General features: G+C 41.5%; 1 protein-coding gene across 1 annotated transcript; it reads right to left on the bottom strand.

Annotated features, from left to right (window-relative positions):
• Positions 1–223: 223 nt before the first annotated feature.
• Positions 224–27960, bottom strand: LOC139757174 (hemocyte protein-glutamine gamma-glutamyltransferase-like). Its single transcript, XM_071677304.1, has 15 exons — positions 27877–27960; positions 25046–25157; positions 21761–21896; positions 14885–15048; positions 13215–13406; positions 11059–11194; positions 9627–9853; positions 9133–9316; positions 8536–8645; positions 7577–7718; positions 6846–7011; positions 6363–6543; positions 3257–3393; positions 2680–2917; positions 224–1976 (listed from the first exon to the last, which is right to left on the bottom strand). The coding sequence occupies exons 2-15, from the start codon at positions 25154–25156 to the stop codon at positions 1698–1700; spliced, it is 2403 nt and encodes an 800-aa protein (XP_071533405.1). The 5' UTR covers position 25157; positions 27877–27960; the 3' UTR covers positions 224–1697.

Below are 27960 nucleotides of genomic sequence, written 5' to 3'. Positions count from 1 at the left end.
TTTGAAATTAATGTTTTGTTGTAGTATTGGCAACAGCTGTAAATTAAGTTTTGTAAACCTTACCCATTGTTTGTACACCCCAGCAGGAGATTTGTGCAGCAATATGAGAACCATAGTGGTAGGGGTTTCTCTGTATTGAGTGCTAAAGGTGAGTCCTAAGAAAGAGGAGAGCAGCTAAAGCCCAGCTCACCACAAATATATGGAATAAACAAAACACGAGATATATTGCAGAAGATGTTTATTTGCTCAGCTATCACAATCCATCGTTTCAAGATATCGATTAGCTTTCGTTTTCGTTACTATTAAGCAAGAACACAGGTCAGGGAATACTAATTAGGCGCTCAGGCTGATATTAGTCGTATTTTCTTCTAATTTTCACAACCATATGGCAAACCTAGCGACCCACAACCATAATTTGTCTAAACTAAAGACGGGCACATTTTGCTATTGGTGATCAGAGATATGGGGGCTCCATGGGGAGGTTAGATATATAAAAAAAATATAATCAAACACTTCCAAAGGGCATCAGGTTATTTTTTGTCTTTTTTTCAGATACAGCACATAGAAAACGTCCCCATAGCCATATCTCCAAGCTTTCAAGATCTACTTGTTATTATCTGAGTTTAACATACAAAGCTTATGCTCTAGTTGCCGTTTTCTATGGAGGAAGGCTGTGCTTGAAAGAAAACGAATATTGTCTTCCGATGTCCAGTAACTTGCGTATGGTCGTCGTCGTGATTTTCGTAAATCAAATCAGTGTTATAACAATAACTTGATGTAATGATTCATCCCTGCTTTGTTTTACGTTTCAGAGAAAAAACATTTTGTAAAAATTGCTATATGACGTACTTAATTTGATGATGTGTAAATCTTTCAAACTCGTTCTTATTCAACGAAAAAAAAGAAACAAAACCAAAAAGAATAGAATATATCTCTCATGGGCCATTTGTTCTTGGCGATTTCATTTTTCTTGCCATTTAGCGCACACTTCGATTCAAAGATAATGTCGTCTTTAATCGTGTGTTTGCCTACTCACCATATACATGTTTATGATAATGTTATCATTCAAGGATGAAATTCTATTAAGAATTTTCTCTACAATGATAATCCCACGTATATTCTATACGATATGGTATATACATGAAAACAGAAGAAATAGTATCTTACCATATTTCTCTTAAACTCTTTGAACAAACATGTAATGATGTCTATCACATTCACAAAATTCCATCTAATTTTTTTAAATGCTTTCCCTGTGCACGTTGGAAAAAGTATGATATTAATGCGGATTTATGGATTCATTTAAAACTCGACCAACTTCCATCTCGGTACAAATGCTCCCAGACGTTGCCTTTGTGCGACCACCCCCTCAAGTGTTCGTAATGATGGTGTGTAAATGATGACCCAAACACCGTCCTTCATCATATTGTCTTCATACCAACTGGGTCTGTGATGAAGATTACTTTAACATCTTCTTTAACGAGACTACTTTAATTATGCGCCTTTGTCATTAGAATTATCTAATTCTACAATCCGTGAAAATTCCTCAAAATCTACCATACTCACGACAAGATCTCTCTAGAGAGTTTACCCTTCTCCAGCAGCATTCATCTAATTCTACGATTTCGCCAACAAAATCCCATGAGTTCTACAGCTAATTTTTCATGAATGTATCCTTCGTGGACTTTAACGGTAGTCTAATCGCGGATGGTAAGCCTGCGTGAACCCGTTACGTCACGAAGCTGACGAGACACGAAGGAAGCTACCAGGCGGTGATCGCCGGCCTTACGCGGTACAAATGTCTGGCTGTAGGTAAACGTCTCCTTCGGCCTTACTTCCCGGTTCACCCGCACCGTCCTTGGTCTGTAACTTCCGCTGATCTCCATGCTGAAGAAGCAATCGGTGAGCGCTACGTCCAGAGGGTTGCTGAAGGTGAATGTGGCTGTGCATTCCTGCCCAGCCTGACATTCCGCCACCTGATGGGAAGAGGAAGAGCTGTTGGTGCTTATAGAAGATGAGGCTTAAAGTATGAAATAAGAACTTAAAAGGAAATTAGCGATATAAGAACAATGAGGCTTGATGATTCTGATACGTATAGAAGCATGTTTATAGCAATAATAACTTTGAACTTAACAACGGATAGGGCAAAGGTCAACATAAACCTGAGAATAGAATATTATGAAGCATCTACGTCAGTGTCAAGCTGTGTATGTAGTTTGTTATGAAATTGGTTATATTCATTAGTGGCATTAGTCAAGGTACAATACCTTCCGTCTTACTACTAATCAAATAGTCATAGAGCTCACCATATATTCCTCATACCCTTGGTGGTTTTCTTTAGCCTTTCAGAAATCTCAAATCACTCTTCAGTCATTCATTTTTATCTTTTCTAAAAATGGAGATTACAAAAAAATGGCTAAATCTAGGACCTTATCAAACTAGATTTTTTGAGTTTAAACCTCTTACAAAAAATCATTTCTCATATACTTTATCAAATAAAACACCAATTTATCCTTTCGCTCCACCGTAATTGTTAAGTTGTACACCAACAAAATTATTCTAATTCTACATCATATCTGGCCATTTTCTCGAGATTTATGATACACTTTCACCTAAAAAAACTCTAGTTTTAGGCATCTTATAACAAAACTATGCATCAACGACCCACTGAAGCATCACCTCGATGGTCATCCTGGGTTTCTCAAACTGAAAGTCGAATTCATCGATGTATGACTGCTTGTTCTCGGAGACGTAGCCAGTAGCGGTGATCTTGATGAAGCCCATGTCTACAAGACGGTCCTGGTACTCGGAGGCGTCCAGCTTGAGAGTGAGAGTGTCCCTCTGTCCACCCGCCAGGGTGAACTGGCCCGTTACCCTCTTCAGGTGAGTCCCATACACCCCGGTGTAGAAGGCGCTCCTGTAAGAGACACAGCATGAGACCACTTAGGCGCTGGTGGCATACGCGGGAAGTGCTATCTTTGGAGAAGCTGGCATTTTAGGTGGAAACTGAGCGAAACGTGAAAAGAGAAAAAACGTTGATGTCAAAATCCATTTGAAAACTGCGTAGGAGACTCAGGAAAAAAGAAAAGACAAATACAACAGAAATAGCAATTAGAGCGAATGACGAAAACAAGAAAGCAGCAACAAAGACGAATGAGACATAATCAAAAACAAGAAACACAAAGGAAAAAACGCACTCGTATTGAAACAAAAGATAATTTCATCTATGTAAGGGAGATCCATTAGGAAGCCTCACCTGGTGGAGATGTTGGCTTGGACGGTACGTGTCTCGGAGCTGTTGTTATGTACCTGCAGTGTGACGGTCATGCTCTGCCCCGCCGTCACCTGCTTGGTCTCCACCAATTCGAAATCTACGTCGTAGCTTCCCTGCTCCTGGAGGTGGAAGGATGAGTGCGTTAGTTTGATGAGAAGTTTGCAGGTGTTTGATCATGATAAGAAAAAGATGGAAGAGTCGCAGGATCGATGTCGGTGGACAGGTTATGGTAGTGTGAATGGAAAGATGGTAGGGATGCATAATGCGAGTTAGTAGATGGGTGATGATGTTAGGGAGAGTGATGTGGGAACATTAGTGACATTATCAACTTCTTTCTCGTACATTTTTCACGAATGCATCTTTCCTCTCAACCTAGTATATCCATCCAACTCTTACTGATCTCTCCGATATATCTGAATCTCTCTTACAATTGCCATTTTAGCCTGCCTCTGACACTGTTTTCTTTTTATTGTATGACCTTTCCGACGATCTTCTGACCTTGGGTAGCTCTTAAGCTTCTGCTTATACTTGTGGACGTAACACTGGCAGAAGCATGCCCCAATCATAGCCATCATATAGAAGGGATGAGAACAATATTCCCCAGCTTTGTTTTACTAAGGAAGAAAGTAATATCCTAAAATCAGATCAGATCTCCACGCAGAAACTGTGGTAAGAAACATTCAAAAGCGTACATCGCGTCCCAGGATGGGACTAATGCAGACAGCTCACGAGAGCAGTTGCCCATATGATACATGTAAAACAGAGGCAGGACAGCAACCCAAGGGCCGACGGAAAAGGTTAGTTATAGAAAGGTGACAGCAAACAAGAGAGAACGTTTTTGCTTCCACTGGCTAAGAAAGAAGTGTAAAAAGTATGAACCCAGATTTTGGAAAAAAATACTCCTTACCGTGACGAATGAGACACCTATGAATGTGGAACAACTTCCAGGAAAAAAAAACAAACAAACTGTAGTTCTTATAGAATCCCCCAGTTTTGAGAAGTACATTTTGCGACACTCACTATATGGAGTTTCCATATTTACTGTATTGGTGTACTATGGACGGCCATGGATCTTTTGACCTGATGATATCTTAGTGGGTGAAACGTAAACATCTGCACACACAACAGGCTTCCTAGTTGTAATGGTTAGCGTTACTTACCACAACGCATGCACAAGCCCGTCCTGGGTCAGGCCCAGAACAGTTGGTCTACAGTTCTCCCAGTTGCTCATCCTTTCCTCGAGGTTGGTCGAAAAATGGGTACATGACTTTTGCCAAGATATACATTCGACAAAAGAGAATATCTTTATCCCATTGTCTGATGGGTTTCGGTAGGGTTGGTACTAACATAATTCATAGATTCATCAGCCTTATATGGCTAAGCAGTCACTTGGAAGCAATGGTTGAATTGTTATTGCTGACTTAAAATTCTGAAATTGATGCATGCTATTCCTGAGTTCTGGAAGCATGCAATTCCTAATTTACAAAAAACAGACTCAATGTTGTTTTTTCCAGTTAAAGTCGTGCCATCCAGTATGAAGACTTGGCAAGCAACACGTGGTCCTGTTATCGATGATGGTTAAACCATCGGGAAAATAGCGCGGCAACTTGACATATCTAAGGAAATCATTATCGTATGGGTTACACTCTTTGAAGAATCTGACACCATTATGCACAAGCCGCGGATCGGCCATCATCATAGCACTACACTTGATCAGTATAAGGTTGTAAGGCCTGTATGTTTGGCAAATGATCCATTTGCCAAACATAGGATCAGGTAAGTTACAGAGCTAAAAGACAGACAATATAAAGTAACATAAATGTTTTTATACCTTCCTTTTGATTTATGGTATTATTTACAGAGGACTAGGACAGGGGGTGCTTACACCAAAAAATATATTGTTAATAGAATAGAACAGGATACACAAACACCAGGTATTATGTTCTTCACGAAGGAGCAGAAAAGGAGGCACGTACACCAAATATTATGTTATTTACAGAGGAGCAGAACAGGGCGAACCTACATCAAATATTATCATTTACAGAAGAGTAGGACAGAAGGTACCAATACCAAATATTGACTTTAATGGAATAAGCTGTTCAATATGTTTGCCTCTTCAAAAATGATGAAACTAATAAGAGAAATGTGATTCAGAAACTATGAGATTGGTTTAATTGGTGTGATCTAAATTGAGTTAGAATCAAACACAGATTACCCACAAGCGCGCTCTCAGGCAATTATTACAAGTTTTCAACGAACGTAACAAACACATCCCTGTTGTCCTTTCCCAGAAATACTCAGTGCATTCATATTCATTTCACTACATGCGATCATTGAATGCCTACTCTCTATCATTCTCTAACACTATGCCAATATTTCATCACATGAATAATTACCTGAATTACACTCTATATATACTTTGCAGGTGTAACGGTAATAGATGATCTAACATTGTAATAATGATTCATGATATGTCGGACAGCAACAGTATCTTATACTTTGTAAAGGCTATTTTGCAAACACTTGGACTTTATCAGTCTATATGGCTAAGCAGTCACTTGGAAGCAACGGTTGAATTGTTATTGCTGGCTGAAACTGCCGCATGCTATTCCTGAGTTCTCGAAGCACGCAATTCCTGATTTATAAAAATCAAGAGAGAGAGAGAGAGAGAGAGAGAGAGAGAGAGAGAGAGAGAGAGAGAGAGAGAGAGAGAGAGAGAGAGAGAGAGAGAGAGAGGAGTACCCATGACCGCACGAAATACATTAGGCAAAGACATAGTTGGATATCTGGGATCAGAGGTAGTTCACAGACACACTACTCCGTGTTAATCTGTAACTGGGAGAGAACTTGGAAATTATAGGACAAGTCACAGGCTCAGTTTCATCAACTTGAAAAATAGCTATATACTGATCAGGTTGAAAAATGAGCAGGCATGGTTGTTGTATTACTGTTTTTAAAGATGCCTTTTATCAATAACAATAAAGATCCATCAAAATGGCAGTCTCTCATTCAGATTCTTTACCAGTGTCTCAACTTTACTGTCAAGTTCGTGACCCTGTTCACCTGTCTTGCATTCCTTTCCCCTTACCTGGTAGTCGTAGTAAACATGATCCTTCCTCATGCCCCTGCATGCGTTGAAGACAGTGAATCTCTCGGGCTCAGAGCGCTCTAGGTCGCGGAAGGTCTTCGTGACATCTTCGCTGTCTGCTTCTCCATCGTCGTCATGTCGTCCAACAGCCTTTGTTACCACTGAACGACACACAGGTAACCTGCTGGCAATGAGGCAGATAAGAAAGAGTCGACAGGTAGGCAAGTGCTAGTGGATGATTATGAGTCTTGTAGTGGTAATAAAAGTTGCAGGCGAAGTGATTAAGGACTTACTAGTCTATAATGGGGATGTTAGGAGGGTAGGGGGGTGAAAGTCACATAGATCTCTTCAACTGGGTAAGGTGGATCACAACGCAGGCAATCTGGGCATCAGAATCTGATAAAGATAACACTTGGAAATACACATCACAGAGATCTCGTGTGACACAACATTACTGGAGTTGTTGCATGGGACCGGACCTACCTGTGTTGCATGTAGGGTGTGTAGCCCCACTCTGAGTCGTCGTCCTCATAGTAGTACCTAACGAAAGAATTGAGGGCAGAAAACATGGCGCTGGTGTCCAGAGAGAGCCCGACGTCCCCTTTCTTCACCGCCTCTACTGATGATGGGCCGCATCCAGTGGACAGCCCTGCAGGAGGAAGACCGTCATTGTTTGTAATTACAAATCCAGGGTAACTGCAGTTATATTCCTGTGTTATTGTTATGTGTTATGTGTTATTGTAGTGCAAGAATTGTTTCGTCAAACTGCAAAATTTGGAGGAAGTTCTTATCATTAGCCTGTAACATATGCAAATAAAAATGGTTTGTCTATGATAATTTTGGATCTGTCTCAACTCTCCAAAGTATAAACTAAAACTGAGGTCTAGATTTTTTTTTTGAGCGACCACACAGGCAAATTATTATTGGTTCCTTACAGTTCTGGTGTTTGCATAACCTCTTTAAGATCTAAATATTGTATGAAGAGGTTTTCCAAGATTTATAAGAAGTGATCATAGTAGGATTATCGCTCACTAGTTAATCATAATATTGATACGCTTTAGATGAGAACTCTGCCAATAACCTGTGGGTCATAGTGAACTATAACATGTCTGTGGCTCATGAATAACAAACTGCCAAATATCTAGGATAATACTGCTTTAAATCTAAACAAAAAAAATTAAAGAAGAAAGTACTGCCCAGAAGTGGGTACTCACTGTTGCGGTAGGCACGAGCTGGGTCAGTAGTTTGCCAGCCGGAGTAACCAGAAGGCAGGTCAGGTCGCGCCATCCACACGTCGCACCAAGTATGGAAGGCCCACACAGCATCAGGTTGGTCACGCCCGGGCCCCCGCTCGATCTGTATAAGCGAGAAATAATATTAATGAAGGCAAAAGACTTGATATACAGACTGTCTATTTTGTACGGCTATCCCGCCATGCACCGTAGAATTTGTGCTATCCTCTTTTACGGAGTGTTTTTCAATCTCTTCCCTCTTATCTATGGTTATGATTATAATCATCTTCCTATTCATCTATTGTTCTACTACATGCCAACTAATAATCTACCATCTTTATAAATCGACGAATAATCAGTATTTAGAAGAAAGCCTCTGTGCATCCCAGGATTTCTTATTTGCTGACAAAGGTGCAGTTTGTTACCTCTCCAAGTCTTCTGGCTGTAATGTTCACTTCAGTTTCCTCCTGGAAATGCACGAAGATATTACCCCTACTTAAAGGTGGTGTTAACCACTTAGCTACATAGGAGTCTAGCTTACTTTACAATGATGATATTGTTTTGGCCCTCCTTTCAGCAATAATATCATCAGTATTGACAATCTATTAACTGTTCAAAAGTGGTGTTTTCCTTTTCAGCTGTTCTATGCGCTCTTATCCCAATCATCTCTCTATGAGAACCATGGACCCATTCACGAGGATCCAGTGTTCCTTTCATATTAGGTACAAGAATTATCACTAACTACTTTCTGGCTACATACCCCGTTATTAGATCTTTACGTTTGATATCCTTTTTCAGGGCCTGTTCTAGGTCACGCTTCCTTCCCACTGGCTCTTCAAAGTTACTGTAACTCCCGAATACCTATGTCAGGGTATCTTCCCACTGCTTACTCCTAGGCATCACGCCCTTCTACTTGCTTTCCTAAGTAATCAAAACCTTACCAGATCACCAAAGCGGTCCACGTAGCGATCGACTGTGAGTGTCTCTTGTGTTTCGTGGGCAGAGGTGAGAGCGGTGGTTGGGCGAGCGGGCATACCCAGAGCACGGCACACTGGAGATAAAAGCGAGATTAATGACGAGCATAAGTGAGTGGCTGGCAACCTGCTAAGTTACTAAGCTAGACTAAACTCATTTTATTGACCTATTTGGAAAGTCGAACTACGGCACTGAAACATTGTTTTGAATATCAAGTGCATGTGATTACCTGTAAGCTTTAACTCCAAAGTCAGTCTTTGAATCAAATTGCTTGCTTTTATTCACTAGTTAATAAAGCATCTGTATTAGAAACAAGTATGAAATATCATCATCAGAGGATATATTAGGATTTCTTTCCCTTTCTTCTGACTGTAATTTCCTATTCTAAATGCATTTTTCCCTTGGCATATATCCAGAACTTTCCCTCTTACCTTTATCCCTATTCTTATCTAAGTCATGGCATTGCGACTGGATCTGCAGTGACCCTAGGTCTTCCCCAGTTACACCCTAACCCCAGGACACCTTTCTTTCAAACTTCACTTCTCCATCTCTGTATGACTCACTTGAGGTCATAAGTGCGGCCATGACCCAGCAGTGGCCATACTTAACAGGCGACACGCCCTGCCAGAGGAATTCTTGGATGATATTCACTGATCCCGTCCAGAGGTGAGGATTCTGCCCTCCTTGGTACTCGTCCTCATAATGTGGCAGTAAGATTCCATCGTCGCCTCGCTCGGATGCCTGAATCTGGTGTGTGGAAGACCAAGGGATTAAAGGTCGTGTTATTGCTGCTTTGGTAGACATACATCAGTGGTTCTTTCTCGCTTTGGCTATACTATGAGCTGCAATGAAAGAGTTTCCTGCGCTTGAGAAAGATAGTTGGGGAGAACCCTGATCTCTACTTTTACTTCTTTTTTTTCTATTTAATGAGAATGTTGAACTATTAGTGCTTGAGAACAGAATTCATTTTTAGCTTATAATAGAACGGAGATATGGTCGCCAAAATTGTTCTCTTTTAAGAACATGGAACATAACATTTCCCATGTTGTTGACTAACCATGGAGCTGATTGCCCTTGCCACCTTGACGGGGTTGCCCCTCTCAGTGTGAGGGAGGCGAGACATCTCTAGTAGGAGGCAGGCGACAGGCAGGACGCAGTCGTCAAATTGGCCGTAAACCCATGGGCGGCCGTGGCTATAACGTGAACCGCCCGTGTACACCTTTCCGCTCTCGGTGGTCACGTACTCAGCTCGCTGAGCCTCGTTCTCCATGTACACCGCGTCCTCTGGGAGCCAAGAGTTGTGACGTGAGCTTAGTAGGTGAGGACGAGAGTCGGACTTGGTGTTACTAGGTGAGGATCGGGTCAGTGAATAAGGGGAAGCGCTGGAGTTTAGGGTGTAGGAAAAGGTTAGGGATGGCTGGTGAGGGGGATTTGGGGTTAATGAGTAAAAGAAAGAAAAAGGGTTAGTAAGCAGAGCAGTTGGAATTAGTAAGTAGAGACAAGAATTCGAGTTAGTAATAGTAAACTGGAGCTATGGGCTTGGGGTAGGGGGGATGTCGAGCGAACAAGAAGAATTTGGAATCATGAAACAGGGGAGGTTTGGCGTTGGTGGGTGAGGTGGAGGGATGTGGTTAAGGAAGGAAGAAGAGGGAAGAAAAGAAAGAAAAGAAATGACTGAGGAGATGAGGAAGTATATTACCTGATGTTAACCAAGAGTAATTACGTGTATGGCTTTAGATACCCTTCAGAACCACTGAAACAATTTTTTTCAAGCATACAAAACTATATCAAGATACATGACTGATTAGCACTACAATCCTGACTTGGTTAATCAATACTATATTCCTGATTTGGTTGACTAATACTACATTCCTGACGGTTTATTGGTACTACATTCCAGATTTGGTTGATTAATACTACATTACTGACGCATTTGATTAATGCCATTCTCCTCTTTTGGTCGACTGATACTGTATTCCTGACATGGTAGATTAATACTATATTCCTGATCTGGTTGATTAATGCTACTTTCCTGAAGTGTTTGATTACTACTACATTCCTGTCATGGTTGCATAGCAGTACATTCTGAACATGGTTGATTAGCGCTACATTCTGAACATGGTTGATTAGCGCTACATTCTGAACATGGTTGATTAGCGCTACATTCTGAACATGGTTGATTAGCGATACATTCTGAACATGGTTGATAAGCACTACATTCTGAGCATGGTTGATTAGCACTACATATTCAATATAATTGCTTAGCACTACATTTTGAACATGGTTAATCAGCGCTACATTCTGAACATGGCTGATTAGTACCACATTCCTAACATGGCTGACTAACTCTACATTCCTAACATGGCTGACTAGCATTACATTCCTAGCATGGTTGCTTAGTGTCACATTCTTAACATGGCTAATGAGAACTACTTTGCTGATATGGTAGATTAGCTCTATATTGCTGAAACATAAATTTTGATTCCGACCTCTAGAGAACGGGTTGAAGATGACAAAGATATCCTCAGGGGAGCGGTACTGGGTCCTGTTCTTCGGGAAGTTCTTGGTGGCCGTCTCCACCACACACCGCCACACTCCCACGGGGCACGTCGCCGGGATGTGCACCTGCAGGAATGACACGGGGTCATGTCAGGGCAAGAGAGGTGGCCTAATAGAATAAGGGCAATTTAGGGCTCGTCAGGGCTGGTGAACGTCCGTGTCGTTGCCAACTTTCATTAGTGTTTCATTAATCATGATCTTCTTAATGTTTTTGTTTGTGTTCGTATTATTATATTTAGATTCTGTGAATCGATTCCTTTAAAATAGATTGTCTTTGTAGCTGTTCTTTGTTAACAAACTCTGATTTCTATCTTTTTAAGGATTTACTCTACAGATTTGTTCCTTTTGGTCGTACTTCTGCATTTCTGCAGTATTCTTATCATTTATATGCTGAAGAGCAATGATTATAGGAATATGGATGTGGTTTTATCTGTATTAAGGCTGTATACCACAATGATACCCCAAGCATCCATTAAAAACAAATAAAACTTAAAGCTGAATACTCATCTCTGATTTTGGATGATAGATGCAACTTTATATTTGGAGAGGGGGAGGGAGGAGAGGCGGTGGAGGTGAGAGAACAACCCTGAAGCTGATTGCTTCACCTCTTCTCACCAAAATAACTAAGTAGCAGAGATCCTACTGAGTAAACAAGATTCATCAAATATATCAGGCAGTTATTAATGAGTATATGGGAGAGCAAAGTTACCGCATTCCCTTGAGATTTTAAGAAGTTTAAAGTATTTCCCGGCGTTGGCGCTGATTGTAAGTTTACTGTACTTTCCGCCGTTGGCGCTGATTGTAAGTTTACTGCATTTCCCGGCGTTTGGCGCAGATTGTGAGAAGTTTACCACATTCCCCGGCGTGGGCATTGACTGTAAGAAGCTTGGACTCTGATTCCAGCAGCTACATGCTTATCATGATACTCCTTACGTTAGGCTGCCGGTTTCTCTCTAGTACTTTACGTTTTTCATCACTTACCTGTAGCTAACTACTGAGATTATAGTCTTCATGCATCACCTACGGCTAACCACACTAACATTAGCTTACTTCAACCACTGATACATTTACTTAGACAACCATATCTTTATATGGAACAACTTATGTGAGCAGGAATTAGAAGAGAACAAGGACCGTTGACCCAACACACCCTCATCCGTACACTGCAGTTAACAAGAGAGACCTATTAGATCAATTATACGCAAAAAGGAAATAGACACAGATTTCCCTTGCTGTCAGCACGGTACTTACAGACACTTACGGGAATCACCAGTCATACGGGCGAAATTGTCTATGTAATTGTACACATAGGTGCACGTGATATGTCAGCGTGCCATAAAATCTTCAGACGCATATCTCTAACAATCAGAGGAACAAAATGAGATGGGTCGAAATGTTTATGATTAATACGGGTAGAGACAGGAACCCACCTGATGTTAACCAACGCAGACCCCAGGTTGACATGAATGGTTAGCAACCGATGACCTGGTAACTGCATGTTTAGCTTCGACTAAAGAGGCATATCCTCTCTGCTCCCCTTAACCAATCCCAAATGCAAATCATGGCTCCTTTTGACATCTCTAGTAACTCTTTCTCATTCTCCCTACACCTTTATCATTGTTGTCTCTTGCCTAAACTTTAAAACTGATGGATAACGACCCTTTTCTTACTCCTTTGTGCCTTCGATCAAAGACCAAAGTGTCCCTCGCTAGAAGAATTCTTTTCCTTTTATCAGTTCGTCAGGACTATGATTTCCTAACCATAGCCAAATCTCTTTCAATCTTCAGCCTCGCCTCTTAAAGGCCCTAGTACTTATGATCATATCTTAGTCTAGTTATGTACGCGTTTATCCTCACTGGCCTCTAACACTTTTTTTCTACACCATAGTTTCTAACAACTGCCATAACTCAGTTCTCCCTCCAGCACCTGTCATAACTAAGGGTATCCTCCCTCCCACCCCTTGTTCTCCCCCCAGCACCTGCCATACTCAAGGCCTCCTCCCTCCTACCCCTTCTTCCTCCAGCACCTGCCATAACCCACTATGTTCCTGCGTCCCTTGCATTTGCTCCTAGCCTCCCCGAAGCACCTGCAGCGTAAGGGTGTTGGCCTCCTGCGCCTGGATGCGGACGTCCCACTTCTGTGGGGCGCGAGTGAATTCCTTTTGGATGGTGACAGGCAGCACTACTCGCGTCCTTTTAGGCACTGACGGATTGGGCCCGAAGTAGAAGTTCAGGTAGAGTTGGTCCCGTGTGCAGTCAAACTCCCTCTCCCGCGTCACCTGACGGTAAAAGAGGAGAGTCAGCGAAAGGTAAAATATCAAGACAGAATCAGGGATGTGAAATGAACAGGGCAGAGTCAGGGGAAAGAAAAGAAGAAAGGAAAGTAAAGGGAAAGCAAAGAACGGAGAAGAGTCGAGGGAAAGAAGAGAAGGTGGAGTAAGAGGAAAGAGAAGAACGGGGAAGAGTCGGGGGAAAGAAAAGAACAAGATAAAGCAAAGGGATAAAGAAAAGAGTAAGGAAAAAGAAAAGATCAAAGTAAAGCAAGAGGAAAGAAATGAACAAGGTAAGCTAAGGGGAAAGAAAAGAATAAGGTAGAATCAGAGAGGCAATCAGAGTAACACATACATGCAAGCACAGAAAAATACGTATAAGAGCTGAGTAACAGGTATAAGGGCAGAGTAAAACGTATAAGAACAGAGTAATAGGTATAAGGATAGAGAAAGACATACACATTATGAGATAATAACACGTATAAAAGCAGAGGTACAAGTGTAAGGATAGTGTAACACGTGTGAGGACAGAGTAAAATACATCAGGACATACCAACGCTTACAAGAAAAGAGTAACGGATGTAAGGCACCGTAATACGTATAAGGATAGAGTAAAACATATTAGAACAAAATAACACGTATAAGAACAGTGACACATATGAAAACAGTAGCAGATATAAAAACAATGTAACACGTACAAGGGCAGCATAACATATATAAGGAAAGAAGGGAATAAAACTGACTAGCAGCAAAGACAAGACGTGGCTTGGCAGAAAAGATTGAAAGTTAAGGAAGGTAAGACCACAGAAGAAGAAATAATTCAGTCACAGCAAAAGGCAATGAAGTAAGGTAATGAAGAAAAATTATAAAAGAATGATACTCAAGGGTGGTATTAATGGCGGACGGTAAGGATATAAAGAAAAATATATGAAACTAAGTAAAAGTGAGTAAAAGATGTCAGAGTAAAGACAAGTATTCTCTGTTTCAAACTAAGAGGTGCAAAAGAAAATAGCTCAGATGAACAAACGAATGACTATATTCGGTTACACGGTTCAAGGAGTCTCGCCATCTTTAACACCCCTAGCCTTCCTCAATAATCATCTGTTATTTCAGTTAAACCCTATCATGGTATTCACATTAATCATGAGAGCGATATAGCCTTTTGATGCTTAGTATCCAGAAGAGTGTCTGCTATTCTGATAACCCTTAGCAGTTCCATTAATCATAACAAATAGTGTCAAGCAGCGCCATTAGTCCTAAAACTCATCCCCCACGATTATCATCAGCACTAGAATACTGCCCCTAATAATTGCAGTGACGTGGGTCCCAGCTCCTAACCCTTCCAAGGGCCATGAGCCTCAGTCTCCAGCAGTCCCATAGACTTTAAACCAAACGTAATGCGTCCTAGCAGCACTGAGTCTGAGCCCCTAGCAGTACCAGTTCCAGAAACCATGAGTCTCAGCGTCTTATAAAACCTTAGTACCCACCAGCGACAGGTGGAAGGAGTGGCCCCTCCGGAAGACTGGTGTGGGTCTGTCGTGGTCATGCACAAGGTCATATTGGAAAGTGCGGTGGTCCTTGGCGTTCTCTGCAGGCCGAAAGTCAACGTACTCTACACGGAGGATGTCAGCAGGCACGCCAGACTGGTGAGCTGTGGAAGAATATGGGCCAGCAGTTGAGCACAGTCATCCAGTAGGAGGAGACTGTCATAAAGTAGATGTTCTAATTCATTAAATTAAGAAGACGCGCTCTAAGAAGTATGGCCACTCATTCAGTAGAAGCAAACCCTCATTTACGTGGTGGGATTCCTCTCTCATTCAGTAGAAGCAAACCCTCATTTACGTGGTGGGATTCCTCTCTCATTCAGTAGGAGCAAACCCTCATTTACCAGGGGGGATTCCTCTCTCATTCAGTAGGAGCAAACCCTCATTTACGTGATGGGATTCCTCTCTCATTCAATAGGAGCAAACCCTCATTTACCAGGGGGGATTCCTCTCTCATTCAGTAGGAGCAAACCCTCATTTACCAGGGGGGATTCCTCTCTCATTCAGTAGGAGCAAACCCTCATTTACCAGGGGGGATTCCTCTCTCATTCAGTAGGAGCAAACCCTCATTTACCAGGGGGGATTCCTCTCTCATTCAGTAGGAGCAAACCCTCATTTACCAGGGGGGATTCCTCTCTCATTCAGTAGGAGCAAACCCTCATTTACCAGGGGGGATTCCTCTCTCATTCAGTAGGAGCAAACCCTAATTTACGTGATGGGATTCCTCTCTCATTCAGTAAGAGCAAACTTTGATTTACCAGGTTGGATTCCTCTTTCATTCAGTAGATGAGAATACTCATCAAGAGGGTGGGTGTTGATTTACTAACACATCAAACTAGGATATTGTTACAACTAGCGGTGGGTGGAGCTAGAACAACGGATGGTACTAGATCTATGGATTGTACGGAAGCAATGTGTGGTACTAGAAAAATTGCTGGTACTAGATCTATGGATGTACTAAAACAGTGGGTAGTACTAGATCAGTGGGTGATATTAGAGCAACGTGTGGCTCTAGATCAATGGGTAGTAGAAGGGCAATGGATAGTACTAGAGCAGTTGTTAGTACTAGATCAGTGGGTGGTACTAGAACAGTGGTTGATCAGTGGGTGATACAAGAACAGCGGTTGATCAGTGAGTGATACTAGAACAGCAGTTGATCAGTGAGTGGTACTAGAACAGCGGTTGATCAGTGGGTGATACTAGAACAGCGGTTGATCAGCGGGTGATACTAGAGGAGTGGCTAATCAGTGGGAGATACTAGAATATTGGTTAATCAGTGGGTGATACTAGAACAGCGGTTGATCAGTGGGTGATACTAGAACAGCGGTTGATCAGTGGGTGATACTAGAACAGCGGTTGATCAGTGGGTGATACTAGAACAGCGGTTGATCAGTGGGTGGTACTAGAACAGCGGTTGATCAGTGGGTGGTACTAGAACAGTGGTTAATCAGTGGGTGATACTAGAACAGTAATTGATCAGTGGGTGATACTAGAGGAGTGGTTAATCAGTGGGTGATACTAGAGTGTGGTTGATCAGTGGGTGATACTACATCAGCGGTTGATCAATGGGTGATACTAGAACAGCTGTTGATCAGTGGGTGGCACTAGAACAGCGGTTGATCAGTGGGTGATACTAGAGGAATGGTTGATCAGTGGGTGATACTAGAACAGTGGTTGATCAGTGGGTAATACTAGAACAGTGGTTGATCAGTGGGCGATACTAGAACAGTGGTTGATCAGTGGGTGGTACTAGAACAGCGGTTGATCAGTGGGTAATACTAGAATAGCGGTTGATCAGCGGGTGATACTAGAACAGCGGTTGATCAGTGGGTGATACTAGAACAGCGGTTGATCAGTGGGTGATACTAGAACAGCGGTTGATCAGTGGGTGATACTAGAACAGCGGTTGATCAGTGGGTGATACTAGAACAGCGGTTGATCAGTGGGTGGTACTAGAACAGCGGTTGATCAGTGGGTGGTACTAGAACAGTGGTTAATCAGTGGGTGATACTAGAACAGTGGTTGATCAGTGGGTGATACTAGAGGAGTGGTTAATCAGTGGGTGATACTAGAGTGTGGTTGATCAGTGGGTGATACTACATCAGCGGTTGATCAATGGGTGATACTAGAACAGCTGTTGATCAGTGGGTGGCACTAGAACAGCGGTTGATCAGTGGGTGATACTAAAGGAATGGTTGATCAGTGGGTGATACTAGAACAGTGGTTGATCAGTGGGTAATACTAGAACAGTGGTTGATCAGTGGGCGATACTAGAACAGTGGTTGATCAGTGGGTGGTACTAGAACAGCGGTTGATCAGTGGGTAATACTAGAATAGCGGTTGATCAGTGGGTGGTACTAAAACAGCGGTTGATCAGTGGGTGATACTAGAATAGCGGTTGATCAGTGAGTGATACTAGAACAGCGGTTGATCAGTGGGTGGTACTAGAACAGCGGTTGATCAGTGGGCGATACTAGAATAGCGGTTGATCAGTGGGTGATACTAGAACAGCGGTTGATCAGTGGGTGGTACTAGAACAGTGGTTGATCAGTGGGAGATACTAGAATATTGGTTGATCAGTGGATGATACTACAACAGCGGTTGATCAGTGGGTGGTACTAGAACAGCGGTTGATCAGTGGGTGATACTAGAATAGCGGTTGATCAGTGGGTGGTATTAGAACAGCGGTTTATCAGTGAGTGATACTAGAACAGCGGTTGATTAGTGGGTGATACTAGAACAGCGGTTGATCAGTGGGTGATACTAGAACAGTGGTTGGTCAATGGGTGATACTAGAACAGTAGTTGATCAGTGGGTGATACTAGAGGATTGGTTGATCAGTGGGTGATACTAGAACAGTGGCTGATCAGTGGGTGATACTAGAACAGTGGTTGATCAGTGGGTGATACTAGAACAGCGGTTGATCAGTGGGTGATACTAGAACAGCGGTTGATCAGTGGGTGGTAATATAACAGCGGTTGATCAGTGGGTGATATTAGAACAGCGGTTGATCAGTGGGTGATACTAGAACAGTGGTTGATCAGTGGGCGATACTAGAACAGTCGTTGATCAGCGGGTGGTACTATAAGAGCGGTTGATCAGTGGGTGATACTAGAACAGTGGTTGATCAGTGGGTGGTACTAGAACAATGGTTGATCAGTGGATGATACTAGAATAGTGGTTGATCAGTGGGTGGTACTAAAACAGCGGTTGATCAGTGGGCGGTGCTAGAATAGCGGTTGGTACTAGATCGATGGGTGGTATTAGAATGATAGGTAGCAGTAGATCAGTGGGAAGTACAAGGGCAGTGTACAGCACGAAATCAATAGCAGCAGATCATAAGGTGGTATTAAAGCACTGGGTGACACTAGAACAATGGGTGGCACTAGATCAATGGGAGGTACAAGAACAATAGGATTTACACTTTACAATGTTAGTTTTTAAATGTCTATCAAAAGGCATGCAGATATCAACATAAGGGCTGATGATTGCTGTCAGCACTTTAATAATCACAGAAAAAGTCATGGCTTAATGCCAATGTGTCTAATAGTTCTTACGCTTTTCCAAGAGTTTATTACAATATTTTCAGTTCTGTAATAAAGTAAGTTTTATGAATGTCTAAACAACATTAGTTTATTTCTACACTCCTCCTGCTTCTTAGACAATCATTAAATAGTTGTATGAATGAGGGATTCAACTTTGAATTGCCCGCCAAGCAGCTCCACTATGACGTAGAGGTCGTATTTGGAACCTCCAGGTGATGTGCAAAATATAAATGTGCTGCCGAGGTGAGACTATAGAATCATAAAGCTAACGAATTTTACAGCATGTTACCAGTTAAATGTCGAATATAACTAACATCCTAGAACTGGATCATATTTTAGATACGTCCAATCAGTTGACTCACTAGTGATTCATAATGGCTATGGCAGTTAAGACACGAAACATGAGGTAACTGGTTTATCGCTGGCTGGTTGTTAGTTGATATATATATATATATATATATATATATATATATATATATATATATATATATATATATATATATATATATATATATATTTTTTTTTTTATACTTTGTCGCTGTCTCCCGCGTTTGCGAGGTAGCGCAAGGAAACAGACGAAAGAAATGGCCCAACCCCCCCCCATACACATGTATATATATACGTCCACACACACAAATATACATACCTACACAGCTTTCCATGGTTTACCCCAGACGCTTCACATGCCTTGATTCAATCCACTGACAGCACGTCAACCCCGGTATACCACATCGCTCCAATTCACTCTATTCCTTGCCCTCCTTTCACCCTCCTGCATGTTCAGGCCCCGATCACACAAAATCTTTTTCACTCCATCTTTCCACCTCCAATTTGGTCTCCCTCTTCTCCTCGTTCCCTCCACCTCCGACACATATATCCTCTTGGTCAATCTTTCCTCACTCATTCTCTCCATGTGCCCAAACCACTTCAAAACACCCTCTTCTGCTCTCTCAACCACGCTCTTTTTATTTCCACACATCTCTCTTACCCTTACGTTACTCACTCGATCAAACCACCTCACACCACACATTGTCCTCAAACATCTCATTTCCAGCACATCCATCCTCCTGCGCACAACTCTATCCATAGCCCACGCCTCGCAACCATACAACATTGTTGGAACCACTATTCCTTCAAACATACCCATTTTTGCTTTCCGAGATAATGTTCTCGACTTCCACACATTCTTCAAGGCCCCCAGAATTTTCGCCCCCTCCCCCACCCTATGATCCACTTCCGCTTCCATGGTTCCATCCGCTGCCAGATCCACTCCCAGATATCTAAAACACTTCACTTCCTCCAGTTTTTCTCCATTCAAACTCACCTCCCAATTGACTTGACCCTCAACCCTACTGTACCTAATAACCTTGCTCTTATTCACATTTACTCTTAACTTTCTTCTTCCACACACTTTACCAAACTCAGTCACCAGCTTCTGCAGTTTCTCACATGAATCAGCCACCAGCGCTGTATCATCAGCGAACAACAACTGACTCACTTCCCAAGCTCTGTCATCCCCAACAGACTTCATACTTGCCCCTCTTTCCAAAACTCTTGCATTTACCTCCCTAACAACCCCATCCATAAACAAATTAAACAACCATGGAGACATCACACACCCCTGCCGCAAACCTACATTCACTGAGAACCAATCACTTTCCTCTCTTCCTACACGTACACATGCCTTACATCCTCGATAAAAACTTTTCACTGCTTCTAACAACTTTCCTCCCACACCATATATTCTTAATACCTTCCACAGAGCATCTCTATCAACTCTATCATATGCCTTCTCCAGATCCATAAATGCTACATACAAATCCATTTGTATGTATATATATATATATATATATATATATATATATATATATATATATATATATATATATATATATATATATATATATATATATATATATATATATTTATATTATCCCTGGGGATAGGGCATTAAGAATACTTCCCACGTATTCCCTGCGTGTCGTAGAAGGCGACTAAAAGGGGAGGGAGCGGGGGCTGGAAATCCTCCCCTTTCGTTTTTTTTTTAATTTTCCAAAAGAAGGAACAGAGGGGGCCAGGTGAGGATATTCCAAAAAAGGCTCAGTCCTCTGTTCTTAACGTTACCTCGCTAACGCGGGAAATGGCGAATAGTTTGAAAGAAAGAACTATATATATATATATATATATACATATATATATATATATATATATATATATATATATATATATATATATATATGTAAATCCCTATCAATAGAGAAGATGCAATTATACATTCATGTGAGTAAGTAACTGTGTAATAGTTGGTAGGCATCAAATATTCAAGCGGTCACATGTGTTTGTCTTGTTGGATCTAAAATATTTCATATATTTGTTTACCACATCATACGTACATTTCCCTTCATGGATGTAAATTGCTTTGTCACAGTGAACCCAGGAGTTAACTAGCATACTGGGAAACCACTTCTGGAGGCCCATGTTTCGATCGTAACAATAGCTACTCCTACTTGGACCATGCACCGTCTGGCTGAACAACCATTCTGAGAACAGAACGAATCGATCCCAGAAATCATACAGAAAAGATTTCTGCTCTTTTAGCCTGATATCTATTAGTATCAAGAATGTTATAAAGTGTGTTATGTTTCTTGTTGAAATAATAAGTTACACGTAAACATTTAACCAGTGAACATGAAAAAAAAAAAGATTCTTGATATACTCCTAAACATCGGAGTCTTTCTATAAATGAGTATAGATCTAACAGTCCTAAACACTTGAATCTTTTTATAGAAGAGTATGAATCTAAATCCTAAACATCAGGTTCCTTCCATAAAAGAATGTAAAAATGTGGTCATAAACACCGGAATCTTTCAATGGAAGAGTATAAATTCAACAGTCACAAACACTGGAATCTCTATAGAAGAATATATAGTTAACCAATTCACGTCAATATTTCCTCGAGCAGAAGAGACTGTCGGGAAGTGAAGCGTCAGGAGGGGCTTTGGAATTAGTCCCCTACTTCTCCCTGCCGTCCTGGATAATATGCTCTCAACACTACTGTACCTCATTCAGTGATATACATCATGGACGAGAATAAGAAACTGTCATGGACGTTCTCACAACTAAAGGTAATGACGCTGAGTAGAGGATGCTACAGACTTCCCCTTCATTTCTACCACTCCCCTCCCGTCTCTATATTCTAATCATCATCATCTTGTGTTCACAGGAGGCGTAACACTCCCCCCTTCCCTTGTACGACATAATTGCTTTCACTCACTGTGGGGAGCATAGTTCTGGGCCGGATCAGCTGGTGTTTCGCTGTAGCGACGTCGCATCATGTCAAAACACGCTCGCATAGCCATATCGCGGGCGTAGTACCGCTGAATGACGCGTCCATCTTCATAATCATGCTCCTGGAAATAGTGTATTGGTGTGAGCGCCTGAGCTTAGAGTCACGAATATGTATGTAGATTGAGTGAGGGTGCTTCCCTATGCTTTTGGTAATGTATTCTAGTATCTGTAGACGAGAGAGTAAAAGGGAGTGTGTCGGGCTTCATAAGTGAATGTGGAAGTCAGGAGCATATGTTTTAGCGTGTTGTCATAATAGCTGTTCCTGAGTGATATTTCATAACAATATGAAACGTATATATATATATATATATATATATATATATATATATATATATATATATATATATATATATATATATATATATATATATATATATATATATATATATATATATAGGAGTGGAGGGGGCGAAAATCCTGGGAGCCTTGAAGAATGTGTGGAAGTCGAGAACATTATCTCGGAAAGCTAAAATGGGTATGTTTGAAGGAATAGTGGTTCCAACAATGTTGTATGGTTGCGAGGCGTGGGCTATGGAGAGAGTTGTGCGCAGGAGGGTGGATGTGCTGGAAATGAGATGTTTGAGGACAATGTGTGGTGTGAGGTGGTTTGATCGAGTAAGTAATGTAAGGGTAAGAGAGATGTGTGGAAATAAAAAGAGCGTGGTTGAGAGAGCAGAAGAGGGTGTTTTGAAATGGTTTGGGCACATGGAGAGAATGAGTGAGGAAAGATTGGCCAAGAGGATATATGTGTCGGAGGTGGAGGGAACGAGGAGAAGTGGGAGACCAAATTGGAAGTGGAAAGATGGAGTGAAAAAGATTTTGTGTGATCGGGGCCTGAACATGCAGGAGGGTGAACGGAGGGCAAGGAAAAGAGCGAATTGGATCGATGTGGTATACCGGGGTTGACGTGCTGTCAGTGGATTGAATCAGGGCATGTGAAGCGTCTTGGGTAAACCATGGAAAGTTGTGTGGGGCCTTGATGTGGAAAGGGAGCTGTGGTTTCGGGCATTATTGCATGACAGCTAGAGACTGAGTGCGAACGAATGGGACCTTTGTTGTCTTTTCCTCGTGCTACCTCGCACACATGAGGGGGGAGGGGGATGGTATTCCATGTGTGGCGAGGTGGCGATGGGAATGACAGTGTGAATTGTGTGCATGGGTATATATGTATGTGTCTGTGTGTATATATATATGTGTACATTGAGATGTATAGGTATGTATATTTGCGTGTGTGGACGTGTATGTATATACATTGTGTATGGGGGTGGGTTGGGCCATTTCTTTCGTCTGTTTCCTTGCGCTACCTCGCAAACGCGGGAGACAGCGACAAAGCAAAATAAATAAATGAATGAATATATATGTATATATCTAAGGTGTTTTAGATATCTGGGAGTGGATCTGGCAGCAGATGGAACCATGGAAGCGGAAGTGAATCATAGGGTGGGGCAGGGTGCGAAAATCCTGGGAGCCTTGAAGAATGTGTGGAAGTCGAGAACATTATCTCCGAAAGCAAAAATGGCTATGTTTGAAGGAATAGTGGTTCCAACAAAGTTGTATGGTTGCGAGGCGTGGGCTATGGATAGAGTTGTGCGCATGAGGATGGATGTGCTGGAAATGAGATGTTTCAGGACAATGTGTGGTGTGAGGTGGTTTGATCGAGTAAGTAATGACAGGGTAAGAGAGATGTGTGGAAATACTATTCGCTATTTCCCGCATTAGCGAGGTAGCGTTAAGAACAGAGGACTGGGCCTTTGAGGGAATATCCTCACCTGGCCCCCTTCTCTGTTCCTTCTTTTGGAAAATTAAAAAAAAAATGAGAGGGGAGGATTTCCAGCCCCCCCGCTCCCTTCCCTTTTAGTCGCCTTCTACGACACGCAGGGAATACGTGGGAAGTATTCTTTCTCCCCTATCCCTAGGGATAATATATATATATATATATATATATATATATATATATATATATATATATATATATATATATATATATATATATATATATATATATATATATATATATGATGGCAGTGAGGTATGTGTGGTACTGTGGGTGTTTAGCACTGAGGGTGAATGGTAATGAGTGTTAGTGATACTGAGATTCTGTAGCATTGTGGGGATATGGTTTTGAGTAATATGGCTTTTAAGCTGTATTACGCTAAGTGAATGTGGTACTGAGGGTAAGTGGTGCAGGTGAATGGTTCTGAAGAAATGCATTATTGAAAGTTGATGGTTCAGATGGTGGATGATTCTGAGGGTGTGCGATACTGAAGGAGGATGGTTCCGAAGGTATGTTGCATTGAGGATGGATGATTCTGGAGGTGTAAAGCAATGAGGGTGAATTGTTCTGCAGTTGTGTGGTATTAAAGGCAGATGGTTCTGAAGTTGTGTAGTCCTGACGGCAGATGGTTCTGAAGTTATGTGGTATTGACGGCAGATGGTTCTGAGGATGTGTTGCACAGAGGGTGGATGGTCCTAAAGGTGTGTAACACTGAGAGTGGATGTTGCTGAGGGAGTGTGACACTGAGGGTGTGTGGCACAGAGGGTGAATGTTTCTGAAGGTATGTCAAACCAAGGGTGGATGTAGCTAATTGTATGTGACACTAAGGGTGGGTGGCATTGAGGGTGGATGGTTCTAAAGGTGTGTGGAATTGAGGGCAGACGGTCCCGAGGGTGTGTGGCGCTGAGGGTTGATGTTTCTGGGTGTGTGTGGCATTGAGGGTGGGTGGCATTGAGGATGGGTGGGACTAAGGTGTGTGGTACTGATGGTGGATGATAATGAGGGTATTTAGCATTGTAGATGGTTGGTTAATTGAGTATCTGGGCTTTAGGCTTATCACTGTAAGGGTCGTCATCGTCAAGTTACCAGTCAAGGTACTCAACGCTTCTCTCATGTGTTCACTATCTTTCTAAGATCAAACACACATTCACTGTCTATACGACCATCAAAGGAAGTTTGTGCTGAAAGTAGGTGTGCTGAATATGTATGTTCCTGAGGGTAGGTGGAACTGAGGACTGGTGAAATTGAAGGTGAATGGTTTAGAGTGGAAGGCACCGAGGGTGCATAGCCCCAAGGACGGGTGGTAATGAGAGTGGGTTGCACTGAGACTGAATGGTACTGAGTGTATGACCGTAAGGGTTGTCTGCACTGAGAGTGGGTGGTATTGAGGGCGTATGACCCTGAAGCTGGGTGGTACTAAGAGTAGATAAAACTTACATTTTGGGGTGGATAGGAGGGCCGTGGGCGGGAAAAGGGCGGGACAGGAGGAGGCATTTGCTGCTGCTGCATCTGCTGTTGCTGGCTGGTCTTGCTGCCGGGCGGGTGCATCCTACATAGAGAAACAATATAATGGGTGTGAGTTGCTGCTCTTGAGAACTTTTGTCTATTACATAAAATATATGGATTCAGTCAAATTAGAGCCTCACGTCAGCTCGGGTTAAATCCTGAATTAATTCATGTAAAGGGAAGCCAGGTTCTCCCTATTTCGATGTGAGTTTCTGGATATCCCGGAGACCCACCGCATGAGTTTCTTTAGACTCAACGTGGATTCCCTTCGACTGAGAAGTAATTCTCTTGATTTTCTCCTTATTCATGTGGGTTACTCTGATAGAAAATATAAGGACGACTACACCAGTTTCGTAACGATTTCTTTAGTACTGCTAAGGGTAAACAATCTTGGAAAAGACAACAAAAGTTAAGATAGAAGCAACACTGGAAGAGACAGCAGCAAAGAAGATAGAAGCGACCCTGGAAGATACAGCAACAATGAAGATGAAAGCAACACTAGAGGAGACAGCAATAATGGAGGTAGACCCGACATAGGAAAAGACGGCAACAATTAAGATGAAAGCACCACTGGAAAAAGACGGTGAAAAAGACAGCAACAATTGATACAGAAATGACACTGGAAGAGATAGCAACAATGGAGAAAGATGCGTCACTAGAAGAGACTACAACATAAAAGGGTCAAGTTACGATGATATCCTCTTCCGTGTTAAGGGGTCAGCTGGGGCTCAAAAAGGTGTCAATTTTGTTTTGTGAATATTATCGTAACATGATACGAACGGCTTATTCTACTTAGGAACAAAACTGTGGCACTTCCTTAAAACCACTTAAGTAAGCTTGATTTTTATCATAATCTTTAGAAGGTTGCACTATCATATAAAGAATTATTCTTCGATTTAAATTCATATATTTGGTGAACAAGCTGATATGTTTAAAAGATTTATATTAAACAGCCTCATGATCCCAGAAAACGGGTCCTTTGATCAAACACTTAAGATTTCACAAAATACGGCGTCTAGCACGAGGCTTCTGTAAAGTAAAGACGATTAATGTGTTAATGCTATAATGCAGGATAGGTATAGTGTAATACTTCACGGAAGCTGGAATTCAATATGCCTGATATCAAATTCCCACAAACATATGAAGTTTAGAGACTACAGCAAAATCTGAATCTAGTTGGATCATTGTTTTTAAAACGAATTTGAGTAATCTCTTCATACAATATTCTTATAATGACTGACCTGATCAACTCACTTGGTTCACAGCTTATTTGTCAGATTAACTAAACTTACATATCTTTCCTGACTAGTCTACAATCTTATACAGAGAGCTGGAACATTTGATGAAATTTCTCCAAAGCTGGGAAATACATCTACAAATGAACTTGAGCGTTTACAGCTTCAGACTGACTTAGACAAAGTGGTGGACTAGGATCATAGTTGGCAAATGAATTTTGTAATTCATTAACGCAAAGTTTTACATGGTAGAAGAAATGAAAAAGCAAGTTACAGCATAAATTCTGTTGAACTATGAAAAATAAATGAGGAAAATGACTTAGATGTAATCATCTTCGGTGACCTAAGACAAATTATACAATGCACAGAAGCAGTGAAAAGAGCGAACAAAATTCTTGGATTCATAGGTAAGAACTTCGAATTTCAGTCCAGGGAAAAAATCCACACTCTTTACAATTCGTTAGTTCGTCCACATCTACGAAAGTAGATTAAACGACTTGAATCTGTTCAACTTAGAAAATAGAAATGTAAAATGTGATCCGATAAAAGTAATCAAAATGATCAAAGGCTTTGAAAATCTTGATCTCTCACGTTACTTGATTCGTTTGATTTTACTTCCAGTAATGGATACAAACTCGTTGGCAAAAGTTTTACTTCGAACGAGGTGAAGTACTTTTTCTTTAGCAGGAATGTTAAGATATGGAACGATATGCTAGAGTGGTTAAAAACGGTACTATAGATACGTTTAAGAATAGACTTGGTAAGTGTCGCAAGTCCACGACTTACTGCACCTCAATAGTCACAATAACAGGTTGTTTCTTTGAATTTTCTGTATGTCATCATTTACCACATTAATCTATGAGTCTCTGATCCCTTCCACTACCACAAACGGCCTCGCAAGGACCCAGTGGTCTGTTGCTTTTTGAATTACTTTGTATTCCTTTCCTAATAACAATTCGACTGATTGATTTGCAGATATACATATCTTTCCTTACTGGTCTACAATCTTATACAAAGAGTTGGAATGGTTAATGAACTTTCTCACATTTGATTAGTAACTTATATATCATTCCTCACCACTCTATACTATTATCTAGTTAATGGGAATGAAAGATGAGCTTTCTCACAAGGATGATAACATTTTGTCCTATTAACTAATAAAAAAAAGCACATCTTTTTCACCACTGTGTACTCAGTCATTTGGAATAGTTGATAAACTTTCTCACCTGGTTAACAATTTACCTACAGAATGAAGCACAGTGTGTCTTCCTAGCTTTGTGAACTCCTTTGCTCTGTCTCGTAAGGTAAGCATATATAATGTGAATGACATTACTAGAATATACACTTACTTATGATTATTAAGTTAGTTCGGTGATTTCTTCTTTTGGTTACCACACCTCTAATACCGTCCAACTTTTTTAGTTATTCTGTAAAGTTTGCGTACCTGGTGAGTTGGCAATCTAGGTTTGTCTACTATGATGGTAAAATTAGTTCGTCAAGACTTTAATTAGTGCTGATAAGACTCACCTGATGACTAGAAGGGCGTGTGCCAGCGACGACGATGGGGTGTGGGCGTTGGTGGTGAAGGCCAGTGGCAACGTGGGCGGGTTT

This window comes from Panulirus ornatus, chromosome 2, assembly GCF_036320965.1.
Source record: "Panulirus ornatus isolate Po-2019 chromosome 2, ASM3632096v1, whole genome shotgun sequence".
Classification (NCBI taxonomy): Eukaryota; Metazoa; Arthropoda; class Malacostraca; order Decapoda; family Palinuridae; genus Panulirus; species Panulirus ornatus.
The sequence above is the reverse complement of the archived record's forward strand: the minus strand, read 5'-3'. Positions and strand labels throughout refer to the sequence as shown.

What these genes read in the sequence shown, in the direction of transcription:
- LOC139757174 (XM_071677304.1), bottom strand. Translation starts at nt 25,156, where the DNA reads ATGCACCCGCCCGGCAGCAAGACCAGCCAGCAACAGCAGATGCAGCAG. An exon ending in AGCTCGTGCCTACCGCAACA is followed by an intron (nt 7,012 to 7,576) that starts GTGAGTACCCAC and finishes TTCCTCCTGCAG; the next exon opens with GGCTGTCCACTGGATGCGGC. An exon ending in CAAGCCAACATCTCCACCAG is followed by an intron (nt 2,918 to 3,256) that starts GTGAGGCTTCCT and finishes TGTCTCTTACAG; the next exon opens with GAGCGCCTTCTACACCGGGG.